Here is a 21,607-nt window from a genome sequence, read left to right on the forward strand (position 1 = left end):
GGTGGGTTGGCTATTTCTTCCAGCTCTTTTTGTTCTGAGTTCAAATCCTGCTGAATTTGTCTTTGCCTTTTGTCCTTTCAGGGTTGATAAAATATACTACCAGTTAAGTACGTAATTGACTAATTCTGTCTCCCAAATTCTACACCTTAACCTATGCTAGAAACATTATTTTTTCTTTTCTGTTTTATCCCCACATTGGTCCCGGTTGAGCAGACATGATGGAAAAAACACTGCAATTGTGACCATTTGTGCCGAGTAGTTCATATTTTCATTGTCATTGCCAGTGCCGCCTGACTGGCCTCCGTGCTGGTAGCACGTAAAAAGCACCCACTACACTCTCGGAGTGGTTGGCGTTAGGAAAGGCATCCAGCTGTAGAAACTCTGCCAGATCAGACTGGAGCCTGGTGCAGCCATCTGGCTCGCCAGCCCTCAGTCAAATCGTCCGACCCATGCTAGCATGGAAAGCGGACGTTAAACGATGATGATGATGATTGTTACTGTGGCTACATTATATGATATATCTTTCCCTTTTTTTGACATGTGAGTGGGTGTTGAAAGGTTCCTGGCTTTGGGTAAAAGAAAATACAGGAGGATCATTTAATTATGGTTTTATTCAATATTCCCATCTCAGATTCACACAATTATTGCAGCGGTCCTTCAGTTTTTCTAAGCCCTGTAAAGGAATTCAGAAGGTTGAGCCTGCAGCCAGGTCTTTCATGATACCCTAAAACCAGGAACTTCTCAGCACTCCCTCATAGTAGGATGCGATTTGAGGGAAATATAGTTCCTATTTTAAATAGGTTCAGCAACACCATACGGGCTCCCTTGCTGGCTTGTTTTTGTTGTTGTTTAGCCTGAGTCAGCCCCGAGGGAGCAGACCTATGGAGATCAATGGTGTTCCAGCTGTGACCATCGTAACTTTTTATATATCAGGGACTACATTGTCTAGTGTGTTGTGTCTCCCTTTTTTGAGACAGTACAGTATATTTGAGGGAATTTGGTTGCTATTTCTTGCAGGTCAAACTAGCATTGGGCTATATTTTTTTGCTTTTGCTTTTATGTTACTGCTCTCTGTGTTGGTGGAAGTGATGGTGTTATTAGTGTTGTTGTTGAAATGGTGTGTTAGCAGGAAGAGTATCAAATTATGCACGTTAACAATATCTAGATCTGCCCCACTTTTTTTCTGAATTCAGGTCCCTTCAAGGCCAGCTTTCCTTTTCATCTTTCTCTTCTGTACCAGCAATAAACAGGGGCTGGTTCAAATGCTCTACACTAATGCTCAGTCAGAAAAAAAAATATTATTATTATTATGTTGTTAGAAACAGTAAGATACAGACAGAATCAATAAGTTACTGTTGTCAGATCAATCAACTGACAACATTCTCTTTTGTACAAAATAAATTTAGATATAAATCACAAGTGTTATGTAAAGATCATTGTACTGAAGAATGATTAGTTTTTACTCAAGTAAACCAAATGTATTTTTTAATTGTTCCTTAACACTCTCACATTCAGATTGCTCTGTCAAATAGATTACTTGTTTATTCATGTTGTTTTGAATCAATCATGCATTATCTCATAGCTTCGAAATTGTGATGATGTGATAGTTATTTTTTTTGTATGACATTGTAAGGCAAGTGTGAGAAGTTAGATCCGGTTGGTTTGAATGTAAAAACAGGTAGACTATATGCCCAGTTTTAACCCTTTAGCATTTCAACCAGTAATATATCAGGCCCAACTATTCTCGATGCTGTATGTTGAAACTGGGCAGATCCTGTCTCTCACACCTACAGTACAATGTTGTTGTGAAAAATAAGCAATCACATCATCATCATCATCGTTTAACGTCCGCTTTCCATGCTAGCATGGGTTGGACGGTTCGACTGGGGTCTGGGAAGCCAGGAGGCTGCACCAGGCCCGGTCTGATCTGGCAGTGTTTCTACAGCTGGATGCCCTTCCTAATGGCAACCACTCCATGAGTGTAGTGGGTGCTTTTTATGTGCCAGGCAAGGCTGGCAACGGCCACGATCGGTTGGTGCTTTTTATGTGCTACCGGCATGGTGGCCAGTCGAGGCGGCACTGGCAACGGCCACATTCGGATGGTTCTTTTACATACCACAATTACAATTTCCATTGATTTTAGATCGATTTCGAATCTCGAAATGCATAACCAGGGCTAAAGGGTTAAACAAAAATAAGAATGTGGCATTCTCCACCTTTAAAACCCCAGGGTTTCGAGCCCTGGGAAACAAAATCCTCAGGGAATTAAGAAATTATTGTTATTTCTTAATTCAATAAGAAATTAATAAATTATTGTTATTGTTGTAAAAATTCAAGAATTAAAATGTTTTTTTTTTCTGTTTTACTTGTAGGAAATTTCAGATATGTCTCTCTTCAAAAGCTCTTCATATCCTCCAACAACACTGTTCTGGGTTAGTGGAGAGCCAGCTTTTGCTTTTGTCTGGTTATATACATTCAGATAATGGTAAGTACTTCACTGTAATTGTAAGAAATTGCTTTGCTGTTTAATTACCATCTTTTCCTTTTTATCTTTTACTTGTTTGAGTCATTGGATTGCGGCCTTGCTGAGGCAGTGCTTCAAAGGGTTTCAGTGGAACAAATGTACCCAAGTGCTTTTTTTTAAAAGTCTGGTACTTATTCTATCATTGTCTTTTGCTAAACTGCTGAGTTATGGGGACATAAAGCAACACCAGTTGAGCAGTGCAATAGGGGTAATAAATACAAAGACACACAAACACATATATATATATGCTGTGACTGCAAAGACCCGACAAATTACATGAGTTCATGGCTGTTTCCTGCACCAGCTTCACATAGCAGCCCCAGCCCATCCAAAGTACCTTGGTTCTCAGGACGGCCTGCTGTGTTTACCTTGGATCATAGGGCGACCTGCTGTGCTTGAGGAGGCCTATTGAGCCAAGTACGTCAACATCAAAATAAAATCAAATGGAAATTGTACTTGTGATACCCGTGCACGTAAAAAGCACCATCCGAACATGGCCGATGCCAGCGCTGCCTTGACTGGCTTCTGTGCCAGTGGCATGTAAAAAGCACCAACCGATCGTGGCTGTTGCCAGCCTCCCTGGTGGTACGTAAAAAGCACCCACTACACTCACGGAGTGGTTGGCGTTAAGAAGGGCATCCAGCTGTAGAAACACTGCCAGATCAGACTGGGCCTGGTGCAGCCTCCTGGCTTCCCAGACCCCGGTCAAACTGTCCAACCCATGCAAGCATGGAAAACTGACGTTAAACGATGATGATGATGTGTTTGTGTTTCTAGCTCTCTATCTGTCTATGATGAGCTTCCACACAACCTCTGTTGCCAAATTTACTCACAAGGCATTGGTTGGCCTGGGGTTGTAGTAGAAGACACTTACCCAAGGTGCTGCACAGTGGGACTGAACCCAAAACCAAGTGGTTGCAAAGTGAGTTACTGAAACACACAACCATGCCTGCACCTGATTTATTATTCAGTTTTATTTACGCATCAACCAAACTTTGGTACCTTTGTTTGTATGGTTGTCTTTTAATCCAGTACAGACCTTTGGTCAACATCTTTCCAACAGTGAAGATCCTGCTTTTTCTTGTGTGCAATACCCTGGGGGTGGGAAGGAAGTGGGGGAGACATGTATGCTATTCTTTGCTGGATGGATGGCCATGTAAAAGCTCCCCTGCTAGCTTGATTTATTTGAGTTATTTCAATAACTCAAATGTGAATTCTTTTGATGTCAACCCGTCTGAGACTACCCCTGGCTCTATGATACAATCTCCCTGCTATGAAGTGCTCTAAAAACCTTCCATCAAACTTTCATCTTCATTTATGTTCCAGATATTTTTCTACTAAAAGCACAAGGCCTGGAATTTGTTGATCACAGTTGATCACATCGACCCCCAGTACCTGACTGGTACTTAATTTATTGACCCCGAAAGGATGAAAGGCGAAGTCAAATTCGGCAGAATTTGAACTCAGAACAGAGAGACAAAATACTGCGAAGCATTCTACCAGCTCGCTGCCTAACATGGTAACAAAAATATGTTAACCAAAAGGGTCATGGCACATTTTATTGTTTCGTTTGCCTCGTAAGGCAGTATACTGGCAGTCATTAACACATCATACAAAACGTTTAGTGGCATTTCTTTCAGTCCTTTATGTTCTGATTTAATTCCACAGAGGTTAACTTTGCCTTTTTATCCTTTCAGCATTTATAAAATAAGTACTGACTCTCTTTAAATCACTGGCCCTATGCCAAAATTTGAAAGAATTATTTTGTTTATTTCCGTTTACTTGACTGGCAACCTGTGTTCTACAACTAATTCACAGTGATTGAAAAAAGCATCCTTCTTTAAAAATACTTGCTTCAACTCCTTCATCATCATCATCATCGTCTGCTTTCCATGCTAGCATGGGTTGGACGGTTCAACTGGGGTCTGGGAAGCCAGAAGGCTGCACCAGGCCCAGTCTGATCTGGCAGTGTTTCTACAGCTGGATGCCCTTCCTAATGCCAACCACTCCGTGAGTGTAGTGGTGCTTTTTTACATGCCACCGGCACAGGTGCCAGGGGAGGCTGGCAAACGGCCACGCGCGGATGGTGCTTTTTATGTGCCACCGGCACTGGTATCACAGCTACAAATTCCATTGATGTTGATCAATTTCGATTTTGATATTAAATATAAAAATTTGTAAAGACTTCCCATTTCTTTGCACGAATGTAAATTTCTTTATTATTTTTTATATGAAGCAAAAACAACATCTTTGTCATCTTTATCAGTCAAGTTTTATTTTCTTTCTTTTTATGAGGATCATGGATAGTATAAGCGATCGAGCACGGATCTGGTGGTGTTTAGTTTTAATATTGTTTTAAACTTGGACAAGTGTTTTCTGCTGCTTTGCGACTGGATTTGGTAGATTTCTTTTCCTTGCCTTGCAAGTTACTTGGCAACTTCACTAGTGTCAGTGGCATGAAAAGATGCACCCTGTACATTCCGTAAAGTGGTTGGCATTAAGAAGTGCATCCAGATGTAGAGACCATGCTAAAGCTGACACTGGAGCTCAGTGCAGCCCTACAGCTCACCAGATCCTGTCAAACCATCCAATCCATGCCAGCATGGAAAATGGATGTTAAACGATGATGTTATATAATTATGTCTTGTTTTGACATCGCGACAGTTGTAAATGAGTATCACTGTTATACAAGTGGTGTCATTCATTTCCATTATTCCGCAAAAAAAAAAAATATCTGGTCATGAGGAAATATTACCTTGCATGGAAACAGGTGATGGTTGCCCAGTGGAAAGTCATCTGGGCATAGAAAATCTGCCTCAGTAAATGCTCTTTGACATGTAATTCAGTTAAAATGGTGATGATGATGATGATGTTCAAAGTTCAAATCCCATCGATGTCAACTGTGGTCTTTCAGCCTCTTGGTGTGAGTGGTGGTGGTGATGGGAATGAAATAAGTACCAGTCTAATACTAGAGTCAATTTAATCTATTGTCTTCTTCTCTCAAAGATGTCCTGACTTGTACTTTAGTTACAAAATTGTATTAAATACTTTTTTTTTCTTTTTGGTGGCATTGTTATCAATAAAATAGTATCTCCTCATCTGCAACATTGGTTATTATGAAAGGAAGTAATTATTGGTAATTATCAATAATTATTTCCTTTGCTAACGACAACGATACACTTATGGAGCAACTCTTTCAAAGCAGCAGTAGCAGCATCAGTAGTAGTAGTAGAAGCAGCACCAGAAGTTGTTGTTCACTTTCAAAGTCAGCCCTGGTCAAGTGGTCCTCTGGTGAAAAGCTTTCCGGCAGTAATCAGCCATCTTGTTTTCAGACATGGCTTGGTGTATCTTACTAACATCATACATGTCCAAGGGTAGGATGAGATTTGGTTGCTATCTCTAGCTAATCAAGTGACCATTTAGATAACCCTTGTTGACTTGTCTTTACTGTTGTTGAGAAGCCCCAGGTCAAATAGAATTGTGATCCTGAAGTGGGGCCATTTATCACAAAATACCTAAGTTTTCAGTTTAGAGAGATTTAATCCTCTCGTTGCCATATTTCTAATGAACTATGCTGCTTTTGTTTTAATTAGGTTTGAAAACAATAAAAAATTTAGTAATATAACTTTATCATTGTCAATCTGGTATCTGGAAGATAAATTAAAATGAAACTTTGATAAAAGGTTTTAATTTAGAACACTTTAAAACGAGAAGTTTGTACTGTAGAACTAGGGGCAGTCTCAGGTGGACGGGTATCAAAAAGGTTAAACTTTTCTTGCTGAAATGCATATAAAAGAGAAGTGTGGACATGATTAATACAGCTGTATGCCTGACCAAATGCTTTGCAATATTTAACTCTACTTGTGGAGAACTGTTGAGGCAAGTGAAAACCAAAATCAAAATCAAAATCGATCAACATCAATGGTAATTGTAGCTGTGATACCAGTGCCGGTGGCATGTAAGAGAATCATCCGAACATGGCCGTTGCCAGCGTCGCACTGACTGGCCTCCGTGCCGGTGGCACATAAAAAGCACCCACTACACTCAAGGAGTGGTTGGCATTAGGAAGGGCATCCAGCCGTAGAAACACTGCCAGATCAGACTGGGCCTGGTGCAGCCTTCTGGCTTCCTAGACCCCAGTTGAACCATCCAACCCATGCTAGCATGGAGAGCGGTCGTTAAACGATGATGATGATGAATTTTGTCCTCCACGATAATGAGTTCAATACTAGCTTGGGTCTGCTTTGCCTTTAATCTCCTGTCAGAGAATATTGTTAAGGCATGGCTGTGTAGGCACAAGCATTTATGTGTGGTTAGGAAGCTTGCTTTTCAACCACGTGGTTTTGGGTTCAGTCCCTGTGTATGGCATCTTGAGAAAGTGTCTCAGGCTCACTGAAGCCTTGTGATTGAATTTAGTGGGTGGAAGTTCCCATTGTCTGTGTACATGTGTGTGTAAGTGCTTGTGCTTCCTAACATAGGAGGGAATAAAGATTTAAAGTTAAATAGTTTGATTCTATTTCCTTACAAAAATTAGTCACGTGCTTAAGAAAAAGAAAAAACAAAAAAAGAAGTAATCTAAACTTCTGTATAATTCTTGTGCAGAATCTGCTACCACATGGTAGGGAAGTGGAAGCAGAGCAGTTTAGGAATATAGGAAGGAACATAATTATTATCTCTGAATATACAGTATAAATCTGAGAGTATATTGAGTTTCAAGTAGGCTAAGAAAATATCCGGCAATCGTATGATATGAAATTAGGATGTGAACTGAAGTAGAAAATACCATGCATTTTAGGGAAATGGTAGATGCAGAAAACCTGGGATTGAAGTTCTCAATTTATTTAAAAGAGTTCGTTTGTAAATGAAAGTATATCAAGGACAAATAGAGATAAACATGTCAAGCAATATTTTACGTTCATTCAAACCCATGTTCTGAGTTCAAATTCCACCAAGGACGACTTTGCCTTTCATCCTTTCGAGATCGATAAAATAAGTACCAGTTGAGCACTGGGGTTGATATAATCGACTTAATCCGTTTGTCTGTCCTTGTTTGTCCCCTCTGTGTGTAGTTCCTTGTGGGCAGTAAAAAAATAGGTATTTCATCCATCTGCATGTTTTGAGTTCAAATTCCGCCAAAGACGACTTTGCCTTTCATTCTTTCAGGGGTCAATAAAATAAGTACCAGTTGAGTACTGGGGTCAATGTAATCAACATACTCTCGCCCTTGAAATCAGTTGCCTTGTGTCAAAATTTGAAACCAATTAATGTTATGAGTTTTAAATTAAACTAATTTTATTTATTTTTAGATGGCTCGAAGTTTTCAATCCTCGTGGATCCACTGGATGTCTCTAATCTTACTTCAGAGACGAATGAGAAATCTTTACAAATATCTGTCCTGGTAAATATAGTTTATAGTTTTGTCTTTTGTGTTTTTCTAATTTGTTTTATAACAAGTTTAATTAAAACCTCTACTGCTTTCTCCTTGCCCTTTCAGTTCCTATTTAAACTAAGTAACAGTTAGAAGTCAAATATTCAGAGCTGTATGTTAATTGGGAATGACAAAAATGAAATTAAAGTTGATGACTGTTTTTATTAAGAATAAAAAAAAAATGTTTTTTTACACTTTATTGTAACCTGATATCAACACTAATAAAGATTTACATTCGTTAACATAAGCATCTTGTCATTAGCTATTAACTTGAATCCGAGCTTTTGCTCTTGTCTCTTCTTGTTCAGGCCTACATTATGGTGACAGCCAGTCAGATGATTAAGAACAATTAATTAAACCTTTGTGTCAAAATGGTCAAGAAGAAAGTGAGGTCACCAGGATGTATTCAACTACACAAAGTCAACATGTCCGTCTGACTAGATATTGTTGCTTTAACTTGCTCCTTCTCGCTTTACAGTGAAAGTGTATTACTAATTTGATGTATATATATATATATATATATATATATATATATATAATGAACTTATTTATCATCATCATTCATGTTATTGTCATTTGATGTCTCTATTTCCTTTTTCCATGCTGGTACTTGTACGAATTTGCTGTACAGCTTATTATTAATCATCTTTATCATGTCCTGTTTCTTTCTGTTGGACACAGTTTCCTAAGATCCGAGCTCACTACGTCTTCCTCTTCTCTGCATACCCCCCTCTACCAACAATACACAGCACTCGTCATCCATCCACATCACAGTACAGTCTCTAGGTGATACCTTTAGTGCTTGACTGCTCTCTGAAATCATTTAGGATCTGATTTTTATACTGTTTAACACATATCTAATGTTATTTTCTTTGCTGTTTCTCACAATATGTAATCTTTTACTTTTGCAGTTTGTACTCTATTCACAATTATAGTATACTATCATATAGATATAGCAGTATATCATTTAAACATAGCCTATTATTATCACATAAAAGCAAACCATTTATGATATTAAACAGTGTACAAGTTTACCTTATTGTGATTTGATGTTGCTTTCCCATTAGCCATAGTCTGTGGCATCTGTATGTATTGTATGACATCTGAAAAGCTTCTTGCCAAGACACAGGTCTGGGCAAGGTTTTATTTTATGAGAATTTGCTCATACATGCAAGTCTACCCTCTACACCTCCCCATGTTACTGATGTAATCCAAGAGAAAGGCAAGGGGTCGATACAGCTTGGCACCAGTGCGGTTGTAGGTGTTTTTGTCAGGGCTCAAAGAATCGGAACAGATCCTACAAGATGTTCCAGCCAATACTTCACCAATTCCTCTAATCCTCCTCCTTGGACTCTTTATTTCTCAACCCCTGAAAGAATGAGAGGCTTGAGTAGAGTCAAGCTCTCACTTTTGTCTATGGTCATCAATACATCCTTCTCTAGAGTATAGTGCGCACCCTCTCCAATCCTTGGTCCATTTCAATGTATACCCCTTTCTGTAACTTGGTGGGTATCAACACTATCTCATCTTCACCATCTCTCCCCCATCTTTACCTGAAGCAGCTATGTTTATTCTGTACTGCGATACACCTTTGTTTTTTCCTCAATTCTACTCCTCCCATCAGTTGAAGGGTGGGGGTCATATCTTGCAAGTTACTTGGTGACCTCACTGGGACTGGTGCCACATAAAAAGCACCCAGTACACTCTATAAAGTAGCTGGTGTTAGGAAACCATGTCAAAGCAGATGGCCGGGTTTGGTGCAGTCTTCTGACTTGCCAGTTCCTGTTGAACCATTCAACCCATGCTAGCATGAAAAATGGATGTTAAATGATGATGATGATGATGATGATGCCGCCACTGTTGTTGTTGTTTCATTGGTATATAATATTAATGTTATTATTTATATAGCGATCTGTGTATCTTACTCCATGCAAACAGATCATGGAAAGACAAACTGACTGTGGTATTCGTCTTGAGATAATATCTCTTATGGATGTACTATGTTAAATAACACAAACATATACTAGTATCAAATGAAAATATCCAACAGCTGTTATGGGACTGTGTCTGCTACTGATATATTTTTATGTTATTTAACACAATGTCTCCATAATGGCTATTATCTCTAGATGAATACTGCAGTTAGTTTGGCTTTCTGTGATGTATTTGCATTAAGTATGATACACAAATCACTATTCTAAACCAATACTGCTTCTGTTGCATGTGTTGAATTACTATTGTTTATGTTTATTTTTATTAATATTTTATCCAGGTTTCCAAATCTAATAAGTGTAGTTTCATCCCAGAAGATTATAACAGAGCTGTAAAAGTAAGTGTATTGTAAATATATCCATTCTTTTCAATTTCTGCACCAGAAACATCATCAGCTTTAGTAAATCACCATCATTTAGCATCCATTGTCCATGCTGGCATGGGTTGGACGGTTTGACCAGGGCGGGCAAGCTGGAAGGCTGCACCAGACTCCAATCTGATTTGGCATGGCTTCTACAGCTGGATGCACTTCCTAACACCAACCACTTTGAGAGTGTAATGGGTCCTTATATGTGCCATCAGCATGCGTGCCATTTGCGTGACACCAGTATCTGCCATGACTGTGATTTTACTTGGCTTGATGGGTCTTCTTCTTAAGCACAATGTAATGCCAAAGGACACGGTCATTCTCTCCATGGGGCCCAACACTCGAAAGGAGCTCAGCCACATTGCTTCCATGGGGCCCAATGCTTGAATGGTGCTTTTTACGTGCCACTTACTTGGCACCAGCATCAGCTATGACTATGATTTCACTTGACTTGACAGGTCTTCTCAAGCACAGCATATCGCCAAAGGTCTCAGTCACTAGTCATCACCTCTGTGAGGCCCAAAGATCATGCTTCACCTCGTACCATGTCTTCCTGGGTGTACCTCTACCACAGGTTCCCTCCACAGTTAGAGATTGGCACTTATTTACACAGCTGTCCTCATCCATCCATACCTCATAACCATATCAGCACAGCTGTCTCTCTTGCACACCACATCTGATGTCTCTTATGCCTAACTTTTCTCTCAAGATGTTTACACTCTGTCGAACATGCACATTGACATTGCACAGTCAATGAAGCATACTGGCTTCATTTCTTTCAAAGCCTACACACGTCCTCGGCTGTCACAGCCCATGTTTCACTGCCATGTAGCATAGCTGTTCGCACACAGACATCATACAATCTGCCTTTCACTCTGAGAGAGAGGCCCTCTGTTGCCAGCAGAGGTCAGAGCTCTCTGAACTTTGCCCAGCCTAATCTTATTCTCACTGCTACACTCTTAGAGCATCCACCTCTGCTATTAACATGGTCACCTAGATAACGTAAGCTATCTACTACCTCTAGCCATTCCCTTGGCAGTTGATGGAGTCTATTTTCTGTATATTTTCGGTGTTTATTGTACCTGTGCATCTTCCACACACACAAAAGCTATTTTCCCTGCAAAATGTTTCTTGTTGTTTGTGCTGTTGGGTAGTTGCACTTTTCCCTGGTTATTTCTGTTCTTTTCTTCAATACTGAAATGCTTTTTTTTTTTTTGAATTAAAAGAAAGAAAAGATTATCTTTTATAATGCTTAGCCTGTAAGGTGAACCATCAACCTATTGAAGTGATCAAGAAGAGAAGGGGTTGACTGGGACATACCCTACAGAAACCTGTTTCCAGCATTACAAGGCAAGCCTTTCAATGGGGGAGATGGAAGCATGCTTGCTTGCTTTCTGTTCTTGCTTGATGGGGCTGGGGTCATTTCAGGTTAGTGGTCCCTAAGATGTCATCATGTGTAGAGTTGACCAGGTCCACCAGTGCTCTCCATTGCTGATGGCCCCGTGCCAGCTCCTCTGCAACCTCCAAGGTGATGCTGAGGCTCTGGAGATCTTCCCTAATTACATCCAGCTATCTGCCATGAGGCCTCTTCTAGTTTGCAGCTGCTGCGTCAAATAAGTGTAAAGCCCTGGTAGGGTGATCTAGCGGGAGACGGAGGACATGTCCATGCCAGCACATGCGGCACATAGCTACGAGGTGGGAGGCTGCAGGCTGTTGCATGCATGCATGCAGTTCTTTGTTGGAAATTTGAAGGTACCTTCTGATTTTCTTGATGGTCCTCAGGCATCTGCTATCGATGGAAACAAGGTAGACCAAAAACAGCATGAAAAATGTCCACAGAAGCTGAAGTACTGGAAGATGGCTACCCCTGGGGACAATCCATTGCCAAAGTTCGAGACCGATGGAAATCTCTTGTTTGTATCCTATGCTCCATATGGGGTCAAAGAATGCTGTCATTAATTCTTGAGTCGGATTAAATCAATGATTTCTGCCCATGCTAGAGCACTGCTTAATGACAGTATCTTTTAGAGTTTAGTGCTGGTATTTTTGATTTATCACTGTTTGTGTGTGTATATGTGTATGCAGTTGAAGAATTAGTGAGTTACTTCAGGCTGCTTATTTATGGTTTGTAGGCTACTGAAGATGACTGTCTGGAAGGTGGAAGAGGAACATACACCACCTTCCTGCTGAAATCTTCAGCAAGAACTGTCACCATATTCTTGAGTCTATGATCAAAAACATGCCATTCATGACCTTTCCATCTCTTTCCTTATGTCAGATATAGGTGCAGGCATGACTAGGTACAGGTATGTCTAGATGCAGATATGGCTAGGTTCAGGCATGGCTTGATGCTAGCATAGCTAGGTGCTGGTGTGGCTAAGTGCAGATACGGCTAGGTGCAAGCAAGGCTTGGTGCAGGTATGGCTTGGTGTAGGTATGACTCGGTACAGGCATGGATTGGTGCCAGCATGGCTTGATGCAGGCATGGCTAGGTGCAGGCATGGCTGTGTGGTTAAAAAGCTTGGGTACAGTCCCCTCTGCATGGCACCTTGGGCAAGTGTTTTCTTCTATAGTCCTAAACTGACTAAAACCTCATGAGTGAAGTTGATAGATGGAAACTGAAAAGCTCACGTGTAAGTGTGTGTGTGTGTGTGTGTGTGTTTGTGTCTCCTGTCCTAAACCTTACATGATAGTTGTAAAACGATTGTCACCGTCATACAAGCGGTGTTGCTCATTTCCAATATTCTGTATAAAATGGGTCTGGCCATGGGGAAGCATTATCTTGCTTAGAAACAGGTGAGGGCTGGCAACATGAAGGGCATCTCACCATAGAAAAAAATCTACCCAATAAACCATATTTGAACCATGCAAGCAAGGAAAAGTGAATGTTAAAATGATGACGACAATGATGATGATGATGATCACACACACACACACACACACACGCGTGCATGCACACATACGCGTGCATGCACATACACACACGCACACACACACGCACACGCATGCACACACGCACACGTGCGTGCACAGTGTACTTCATTGGAAATTTGATCATAAAAGAATTAATGGCGTTTCAGTCGTTTAAAAGCCTGGGTTACTGATCGAAAGAGCAGGAATCAATGATACACGGCATGATAGATAATATATGAAACACCTGATGTCCCACTTATCGTACCACAGCCCTATCTATATATGTGTGTGTGTGTGTGTGTGTGTGTGTAGCCTTAGCATTTATCATCCTGTTTAGGTTAGGAATAAGCCATTGACTAAATTTTGTTGCCAATGATACAATTCAAACAGCAGAGTGTTCTATCAATTGTTCTATCTTAGTGAATTCATTGTTCTTTAGTCCTAACCTTAAAATAATTGCTATATTGTGATATGTGTTCATGACAGAATTCCAACAATTTTATGTTGATTAGTGTGTATATGTGTGGTATATCTATATTATATATATTCATTTAGCGTCCGTTTTCCATGCTAGATAATATTAATATATATAAATATATATATGTGTGTGTATATATATATATAATAATATATTATATATATATAATATATATACATATATATAACTATATTATACCAATATATATATATATAATACATATATAGAAATATAATATATACATAGATATATATATTAATATATATATATACATATATTATATATATATATACATAATATATATATATATATAACATATATATATATATACATATACATATATATATATATACATATTACATTTATTATACACTAAATATATATATATATATACAATATATATATATACATATAATATATATATACATATACATATATATATATATATACATATATTATATATATATATAATTATATATATATATATATATACATATATATATATAAAATATATATATATAATATCTATATATACATATATATATATATATACATATATTATATATATATACATATATATATATATATATACATATATAACGGGAAGCTTTATGAAAATAACAAAAACAAAAACGACGAAGGCAGGTGAAAACAAACGACAATTGTATTAGTATGGCGATCAGGAAATATAAATAAAAACAAGTCTTTAAACGTTTCGAGCCTACGCTCTTCAACAGAAAGATACACAGAGAGAGAAAAAACAGAAAAACACAGGAAAGAAGGAGGAAAAAAAATGCGGTGCAGTGCTATAGTAATATATATATAATATATATATATATATATAGGATATATATATAGTATATAGATATATATGATATATAGATACAATATATATATATATATATATATATATATATTACATATATATATATATATACATATATATATATATACATATATATATATATAATACAATATATATAATTATAATACAATATATATTATAATATATTACATATATATATATATATAATATATATAATTATATAAAAGGGCTTAGTAAAATAAATTACTTTGCCGCATAACTGAACTCATTAGAAATACAGCGCTAAAAACGTTTTTAAGCTATTTCTAATATTAAAGAAAAATCTCTCTCATAATAGTGTTTGCTGTATATATATTATATATATACATATATATTATTATATATAATCTCTCTCATATATAGTGTTTGCATATATATATATAATATACATATAATATATATATACATATATATAATATATATACATATAATATATATATACACATATATATATAATATAACATATATATATATATATATTACACATATATTATTATATATATAATACATATATATATAATAATATATACATATATATTATATATACATATATATATATATATATATATATATATTATATATTATTATATATATAACACATATATATATATAACATTATATATATATATTATACATATATATAATATAACATATATTATATAGTATATATATACATATATTATTAATATGTCTGTCCGTAAAAAACAAGTGATCTCAAGATAAGAAATCTTTGAACTTTAATTCATCCGTTCTCTATTTTATTATTATTATTTATTAATTATATTATTCTGATCCCCCTAGTCGCCACTCTGTTTACTATTTCAGCCGCCTCGCCTCGTTTTGCATATTCTGTATAATTCACTAGTTATCGTTATTGATATTTTAAGATCTATCTCCCTTATAGAAATTGGCTGCCGATTCTTCGCGGGGGTTTTTCTTTTCTCTCCCTTCTCTCCCCCTCTTGTTACATTGTCGTCTGTCTGGACCCTCTCTTCCTACCACCCGCCATGGCTAGCATACTTAAGCTAGTAAAATGCCTCATTCTTGATTCCGAATTCCTTTTGCCAAGTCTGTCCGTAAACGAAGTGATCTCAAGATAAGAAATCTTTGAACTTTAATTCATCCGTATCTCTATTTATTATTATTTATTATTAATTATTATTATTCTGATCCCCCTAGTCGCCACTCTGTTTACTATTTCAGCCTCGCCTCGCCTCGTTTTGCATTCTGTATAATTCATAGTTATCGTTATTGATATTTTAAGATCTATCTCCCTTATAGAAATTGGCTGCCGATTCTTCGCGGGGGTTTTTCTTTTCTCTTTTCCCTTCTCTCCCCTCTTGTTACATTGTCGTCTGTCTGGACTCCTCTCTTCCTACCACCCGCCATGGCTATGCATACTAAGCTAGTAAAATGCCTCATTCTTGATTCCGAATTCCTTTTGCCAAGTCTGTCCGTAAACGAAGTGATCTCAAGATAAGAAATCTTTGAACTTTAATTCATCCGTATCTCTATTTATTATTATTATTTATTAATTATATTATTCTGATCCCCCTAGTCGCCACTCTGTTTACTATTTCAGCCTCGCCTCGCCTCGTTTTGCATATTCTGTATAATTCACTAGTTATCGTTATTGATATTTTAAGATCTATCTCCCTTATAGAAATTGGCTGCCGATTCTTCGCGGGGTTTTTCTTTTCTCTTCCCTCTCTCCCCCTCTTGTTACATTGTCGTCTGTCTGGACTCCTCTCTTTCCTACCACCCGCCATGGCTATGCATACTTAAGCTAGTAAAATGCCTCATTCTTGATTCCGAATTCTTTTGCCAAGTTGTCCGTAACGAAGAAGTGATCTCAAGATAAGAAATCTTTGAACTTTATTCATCCGTATCTCTATTTATTATTATTATTTATTAATTATTATTCTGATCCCCCTAGTCGCCACTCTGTTTACTATTTCAGCCTCGCCTCGCCTCGTTTTGCATATTCTGTATAATTCACTAGTTATCGTTATTGATATTTTAAGATCTATCTCCCTTATAGAAATTGGCTGCGATTTTCGCGGGGGTTTTTTCTTTTTCTCTTCCCTTCTCTCCCCTCTTGTTACATTGTCGTCTGTCTGGACTCCTCTCTTCCTACCCCCCGCCATGGCTATGCTACTTAAGCTAGTAAAATGCCTCATTCTTGATCCGAATTCCTTTTTGCCAAGTCTGTCCGTAACGAAAGTGATCTCAAGATAAGAAATCTTTGAACTTTAATTCATCCGTATCTCTATTTATTATTATTATTTATTATTATTATTATTCTGATCCCCCTAGTCGCCACTCTGTTTACTATTTCAGCCTCGCCTCGCCTCGTTTGCATATTCTGTATAATTCACTAGTTATCGTTATTGATATTTTAAGATCTATCCCTTATAGAAATTGGCTGCCGATTCTTCGCGGGGTTTTTCTTTTCTCTTCCCTTCTCTCCCCCTCTTGTTACATTGTCGTCTGTCTGGACTCCTCTCTTCCTACCACCCGCCATGGCTATGCATACTTAAGCTAGTAAAATGCCTCATCTTGATTCCGAATTCCTTTTGCCAAGTCTGTCCGTAAACGAAGTGATCTCAAGATAAGAAATCTTTGAACTTAATTCATCCGTATCTCTATTTATTATTATTATTTATTAATTATTATTATTCTGATCCCCTAGTCGCCACTCTGTTTACTATTTCAGCCTCGCCTCGCCTCGTTTTGCATATTCTGTATAATTCATAGTTATCGTTATTGATATTTTAAGATCTATCTCCCTTATAGAAATTGGCTGCCGATTCTTCGCGGGGTTTTTCTTTTCTCTTCCCTTCTCTCCCCTCTTGTTACATTGTCGTCTGTCTGGACTCCTCTCTTCCTACCACCCGCCATGGCTATGCATACTTAAGCTAGTAAAATGCCTCATTCTTGATTCCGAATTCCTTTTGCCAAGTCTGTCCGTAAACGAAGTGATCTCAAGATAAGAAATCTTTGAACTTTAATTCATCCGTATCTCTATTTATATTATTATTTATTAATTATATTATTCTGATCCCCCTAGTCGCCACTCTGTTTACTATTTCAGCCTCGCTCGCCTCGTTTTGATATTCTGTATAATTCACTAGTTATCGTTATTGATATTTTAAGATCTATCTCCTTATAGAAATTGGCTGCCGATTCTTCGCGGGGTTTTTCTTTTCTCTTCCCTTCTCTCCCCCTCTTGTTACATTGTCGTCTGTCTGGACTCTCTCTTCCTACCACCCGCCATGGCTATGCATACTTAAGCTAGTAAAATGCCTCATTCTTGATTCCGAATTCCTTTTGCCAAGTCGTGTCCGTAAACGAAGTGATCTCAAGATAAGAAATCTTTGAACTTTAATTCATCCGTATCTCTATTTATTATTATTATTTATTAATTATTATTATTCTGATCCCCCTAGTCGCCACTCTGTTTACTATTTCAGCCTCGCCTCGCCTCGTTTTGCATATTCTGTATAATTCACTAGTTATCGTTATTGATATTTTTAAGATCTATCTCCCTTATAGAAATTGGCTGCCGATTCTTCGCGGGGTTTTTTTTCTCTTCCCTTCTCTCCCCTCTTGTTACATGTCGTCTGTCTGGACTCCTCTCTTTCCTACCACCGCCATGGCTATGCATACTTAAGCTAGTAAAATGCCTCATCTTGATTCCGAATTCCTTTGCCAGTCTGTCCGTAAAACGAAGTGATCTCAAGATAAGAATCTTTGAACTTTAATTCATCCGTATCTCTATTTATTATTATTATTTATTAATTATTATTATTCTGATCCCCCCTAGTCGCCACTCTGTTTACTTTCAGCCTCGCCTCGCCTCGTTTTGCATATTCTGTATAATTCACTAGTTATCGTTATTGATATTTTAAGATCTATCTCCCTTATAGAAATTGGCTGCCGATTCTTCGCGGGTTTTTCTTTTCTCTCCCTTCTCTCCCCCTCTTGTTACATTGTCGTCTGTCTGGACTCCTCTCTTCCTACCACCCGCCATGGCTATGCATACTTAAGCTAGTAAAATGCCTCATTCTTGATTCCGAATTCCTTTTGCCAAGTCTGTCCGTAAACGAAGTGATCTCAAGATAAGAAATCTTTGAACTTTAATTCATCCGTATCTATTTATTATTATATTATTTATTAATTATTATTATTCTGATCCCCCTAGTCGCCACTCTGTTTACTATTTCAGCCTCGCCTCGCCTCGTTTTGCATATTCTGTATAATTCACTAGTTATCGTTATTGATTTTAAGATCTATCTCCCTTATAGAAATTGGCTGCCGATTCTTCGCGGGGTTTTTCTTTTCTCTTCCTTCTCTCCCCCTCTTGTTACATTGTCGTCTGTCTGGACTCCTCTCTTCCTACCACCGCCATGGCTATGCATACTTAAGCTAGTAAAATGCCTCATTCTTGATTCCGAATTCCTTTTGCCAAGTCTGTCCGTAAACGAAGTGATCTCAAGATAAGAAATCTTTGAACTTTAATTCATCCGTATCTCTATTATTATTATTATTTATTAATTATTATTATTCTGATCCCCCTAGTCGCCACTCTGTTTACTATTTCAGCCTCGCCTCGCCTCGTTTTGCATATTCTGTATAATTCACTAGTTATCGTTATTGATATTTTAAGATCTATCTCCCTTATAGAAATTGGCTGCCGATTCTTCGGGGGGTTTTTCTTTTCTCTTCCTTCTCTCCCCCTCTTGTTACATTGTCGTCTGTCTGGACTCCTCTCTTCCTACCACCCGCCATGGCTATGCATACTTAAGCTAGTAAAATGCCTCATTCTTGATTCCGAATTCCTTTTGCCAAGTCTGTCCGTAAACGAAGTGATCTCAAGATAAGAAATCTTTGAACTTTAATTCATCCGTATCTCTATTTATTATTATTATTTATTAATTATTATTATTCTGATCCCCCTAGTCGCCACTCTGTTTACTATTTCAGCCTCGCCTCGCCTCGTTTTGCATATTCTGTATAATTCACTAGTTATCGTTATTGATATTTTAAGATCTATCTCCCTTATAGAAATTGGCTGCCGATTCTTCGCGGGGGGTTTTTCTTTTCTCTTCCCTTTCTCCCCCTCTTGTTACATTGTCGTCTGTCTGGACTCCTCTCTTCCTACCACCCGCCATGGCTATGCATACTTAAGCTAGTAAAATGCCTCATTCTTGATTCCGAATTCCTTTTGCCAAGTCTGTCCGTAAACGAAGTGATCTCAAGATAAGAAATCTTTGAACTTTAATTCATCGTATCTCTATTTATTATTATATTTATTAATTATTATTATTCTGATCCCCCTAGTCGCCACTCTGTTTACTATTTCAGCCTCGCCTCGCCTCGTTTTGCATATTCTGTATAATTCACTAGTTATCGTTATTGATATTTTAAGATCTATCTCCCTTATAGAAATTGGCTGCCGATTCTTCGCGGGGTTTTTTTTCTTTTCTCTTCCCTTCTCTCCCCCTCTTGTTACATTGTCGTCTGTCTGGACTCCTCTCTTTCCTACCACCCGCCATGGCTATGCATACTTAAGCTAGTAAAATGCCTCATTCTTGATTCCGAATTCCTTTTGCCAAGTCTGTCCGTAAACGAAGTGATCTCAAGATAAGAAATCTTTGAACTTTAATTCATCCGTATCTCTATTTATTATTATTATTTATTAATTATTATTATTCTGATCCCCCTAGTCGCCACTCTGTTTACTATTTCAGCCTCGCCTCGCCTCGTTTTGCATATTCTGTATAATTCACTAGTTATCGTTATTGATATTTTAAGATCTATCTCCCTTATAGAAATTGGCTGCCGATTCTTCGCGGGGTTTTTTTTTTCTTCCCTTCTCTCCCCCTCTTGTTACATTGTCGTCTGTCTGGACTCCTCTCTTCCTACCACCCGCCATGGCTATGCATACTTAAGCTAGTAAAATGCCTCATTCTTGATTCCGAATTCCTTTTGCCAAGTCTGTCCGTAAACGAAGTGATCTCAAGATAAGAAATCTTTGAACTTTAATTCATCCGTATCTCTATTTATATTATTATTTATTAATTATTATTATTCTGATCCCCCTAGTCGCCACTCTGTTTACTATTTCAGCCTCGCCTCGCCTCGTTTTGCATATTCTGTATAATTCACTAGTTATCGTTATTGATATTTTAAGATCTATCTCCCTTATAGAAATTGGCTGCCGATTCTTCGCGGGGTTTTTCTTTTCTCTTCCCTTCTCTCCCCCTCTTGTTACATTGTCGTCTGTCTGGACTCCTCTCTTCCTACCACCCCGCCATGGCTATGCATACTTAAGCTAGTAAAATGCCTCATTCTTGATTCCGAATTCCTTTTGCCAAGTCTGTCCGTAAACGAAGTGATCTCAAGATAAGAAATCTTTGAACTTTAATTCATCCGTATCTCTATTTATTATTATTATTTATTAATTATTATTATTCTGATCCCCTAGTCGCCACTCTGTTTACTATTTCAGCCTCGCCTCGCCTCGTTTTGCATATTCTGTATAATTCACTAGTTATCGTTATTGATATTTTAAGATCTATCTCCCTTATAGAAATTGGCTGCCGATTCTTCGCGGGGTTTTCTTTTCTCTTCCTTCTCTCCCCCTCTTGTTACATTGTCGTCTGTCTGGACTCCTCTTTCCTACCACCCGCCATGGCTATGCATACTTAAGCTAGTAAAATGCCTCATTCTTGATTCCGAATTCCTTTTGCCAAGTCTGTCCGTAAACGAAAGTGATCTCAAGATAAGAAATCTTTGAACTTTAATTCATCCGTATCTCTATTTATTATTATTATTTATTAATTATTATTATCTGATCCCCTAGTCGCCACTCTGTTTACTATTTCAGCCTCGCCTCGCCTCGTTTTGCATATTCTGTATAATTCACTAGTTATCGTTATTGATATTTAAGAAGATCTCCCTTATAGAAATTGGCTGCCGATTCTTCGCGGGGTTTTTCTTTTCTTTCCCTTCTCTCCCCCTCTTGTTACATTGTC

The 21,607-nt window shown here is 37.8% G+C and overlaps 1 protein-coding gene across 1 annotated transcript in view; it reads left to right on the forward strand.

The window, feature by feature from the left end:
- Positions 1-21,607, forward strand: part of LOC115218489 (SCL-interrupting locus protein-like) — a 141,405-nt gene that overhangs the window by 62,242 nt on the left and 57,556 nt on the right. Inside the window, exons 3-5 of the mRNA XM_036508145.1 lie at positions 2,373-2,485; positions 7,831-7,922; positions 10,225-10,281. Of these exons, the coding sequence (XP_036364038.1) occupies positions 2,373-2,485; positions 7,831-7,922; positions 10,225-10,281 (262 nt within the window). The remainder of the gene's footprint in view (positions 1-2,372; positions 2,486-7,830; positions 7,923-10,224; positions 10,282-21,607) is intronic.

Source organism: Octopus sinensis, linkage group LG13, assembly GCF_006345805.1.
Source record: "Octopus sinensis linkage group LG13, ASM634580v1, whole genome shotgun sequence".
Taxonomy (NCBI): Eukaryota; Metazoa; Mollusca; class Cephalopoda; order Octopoda; family Octopodidae; genus Octopus; species Octopus sinensis.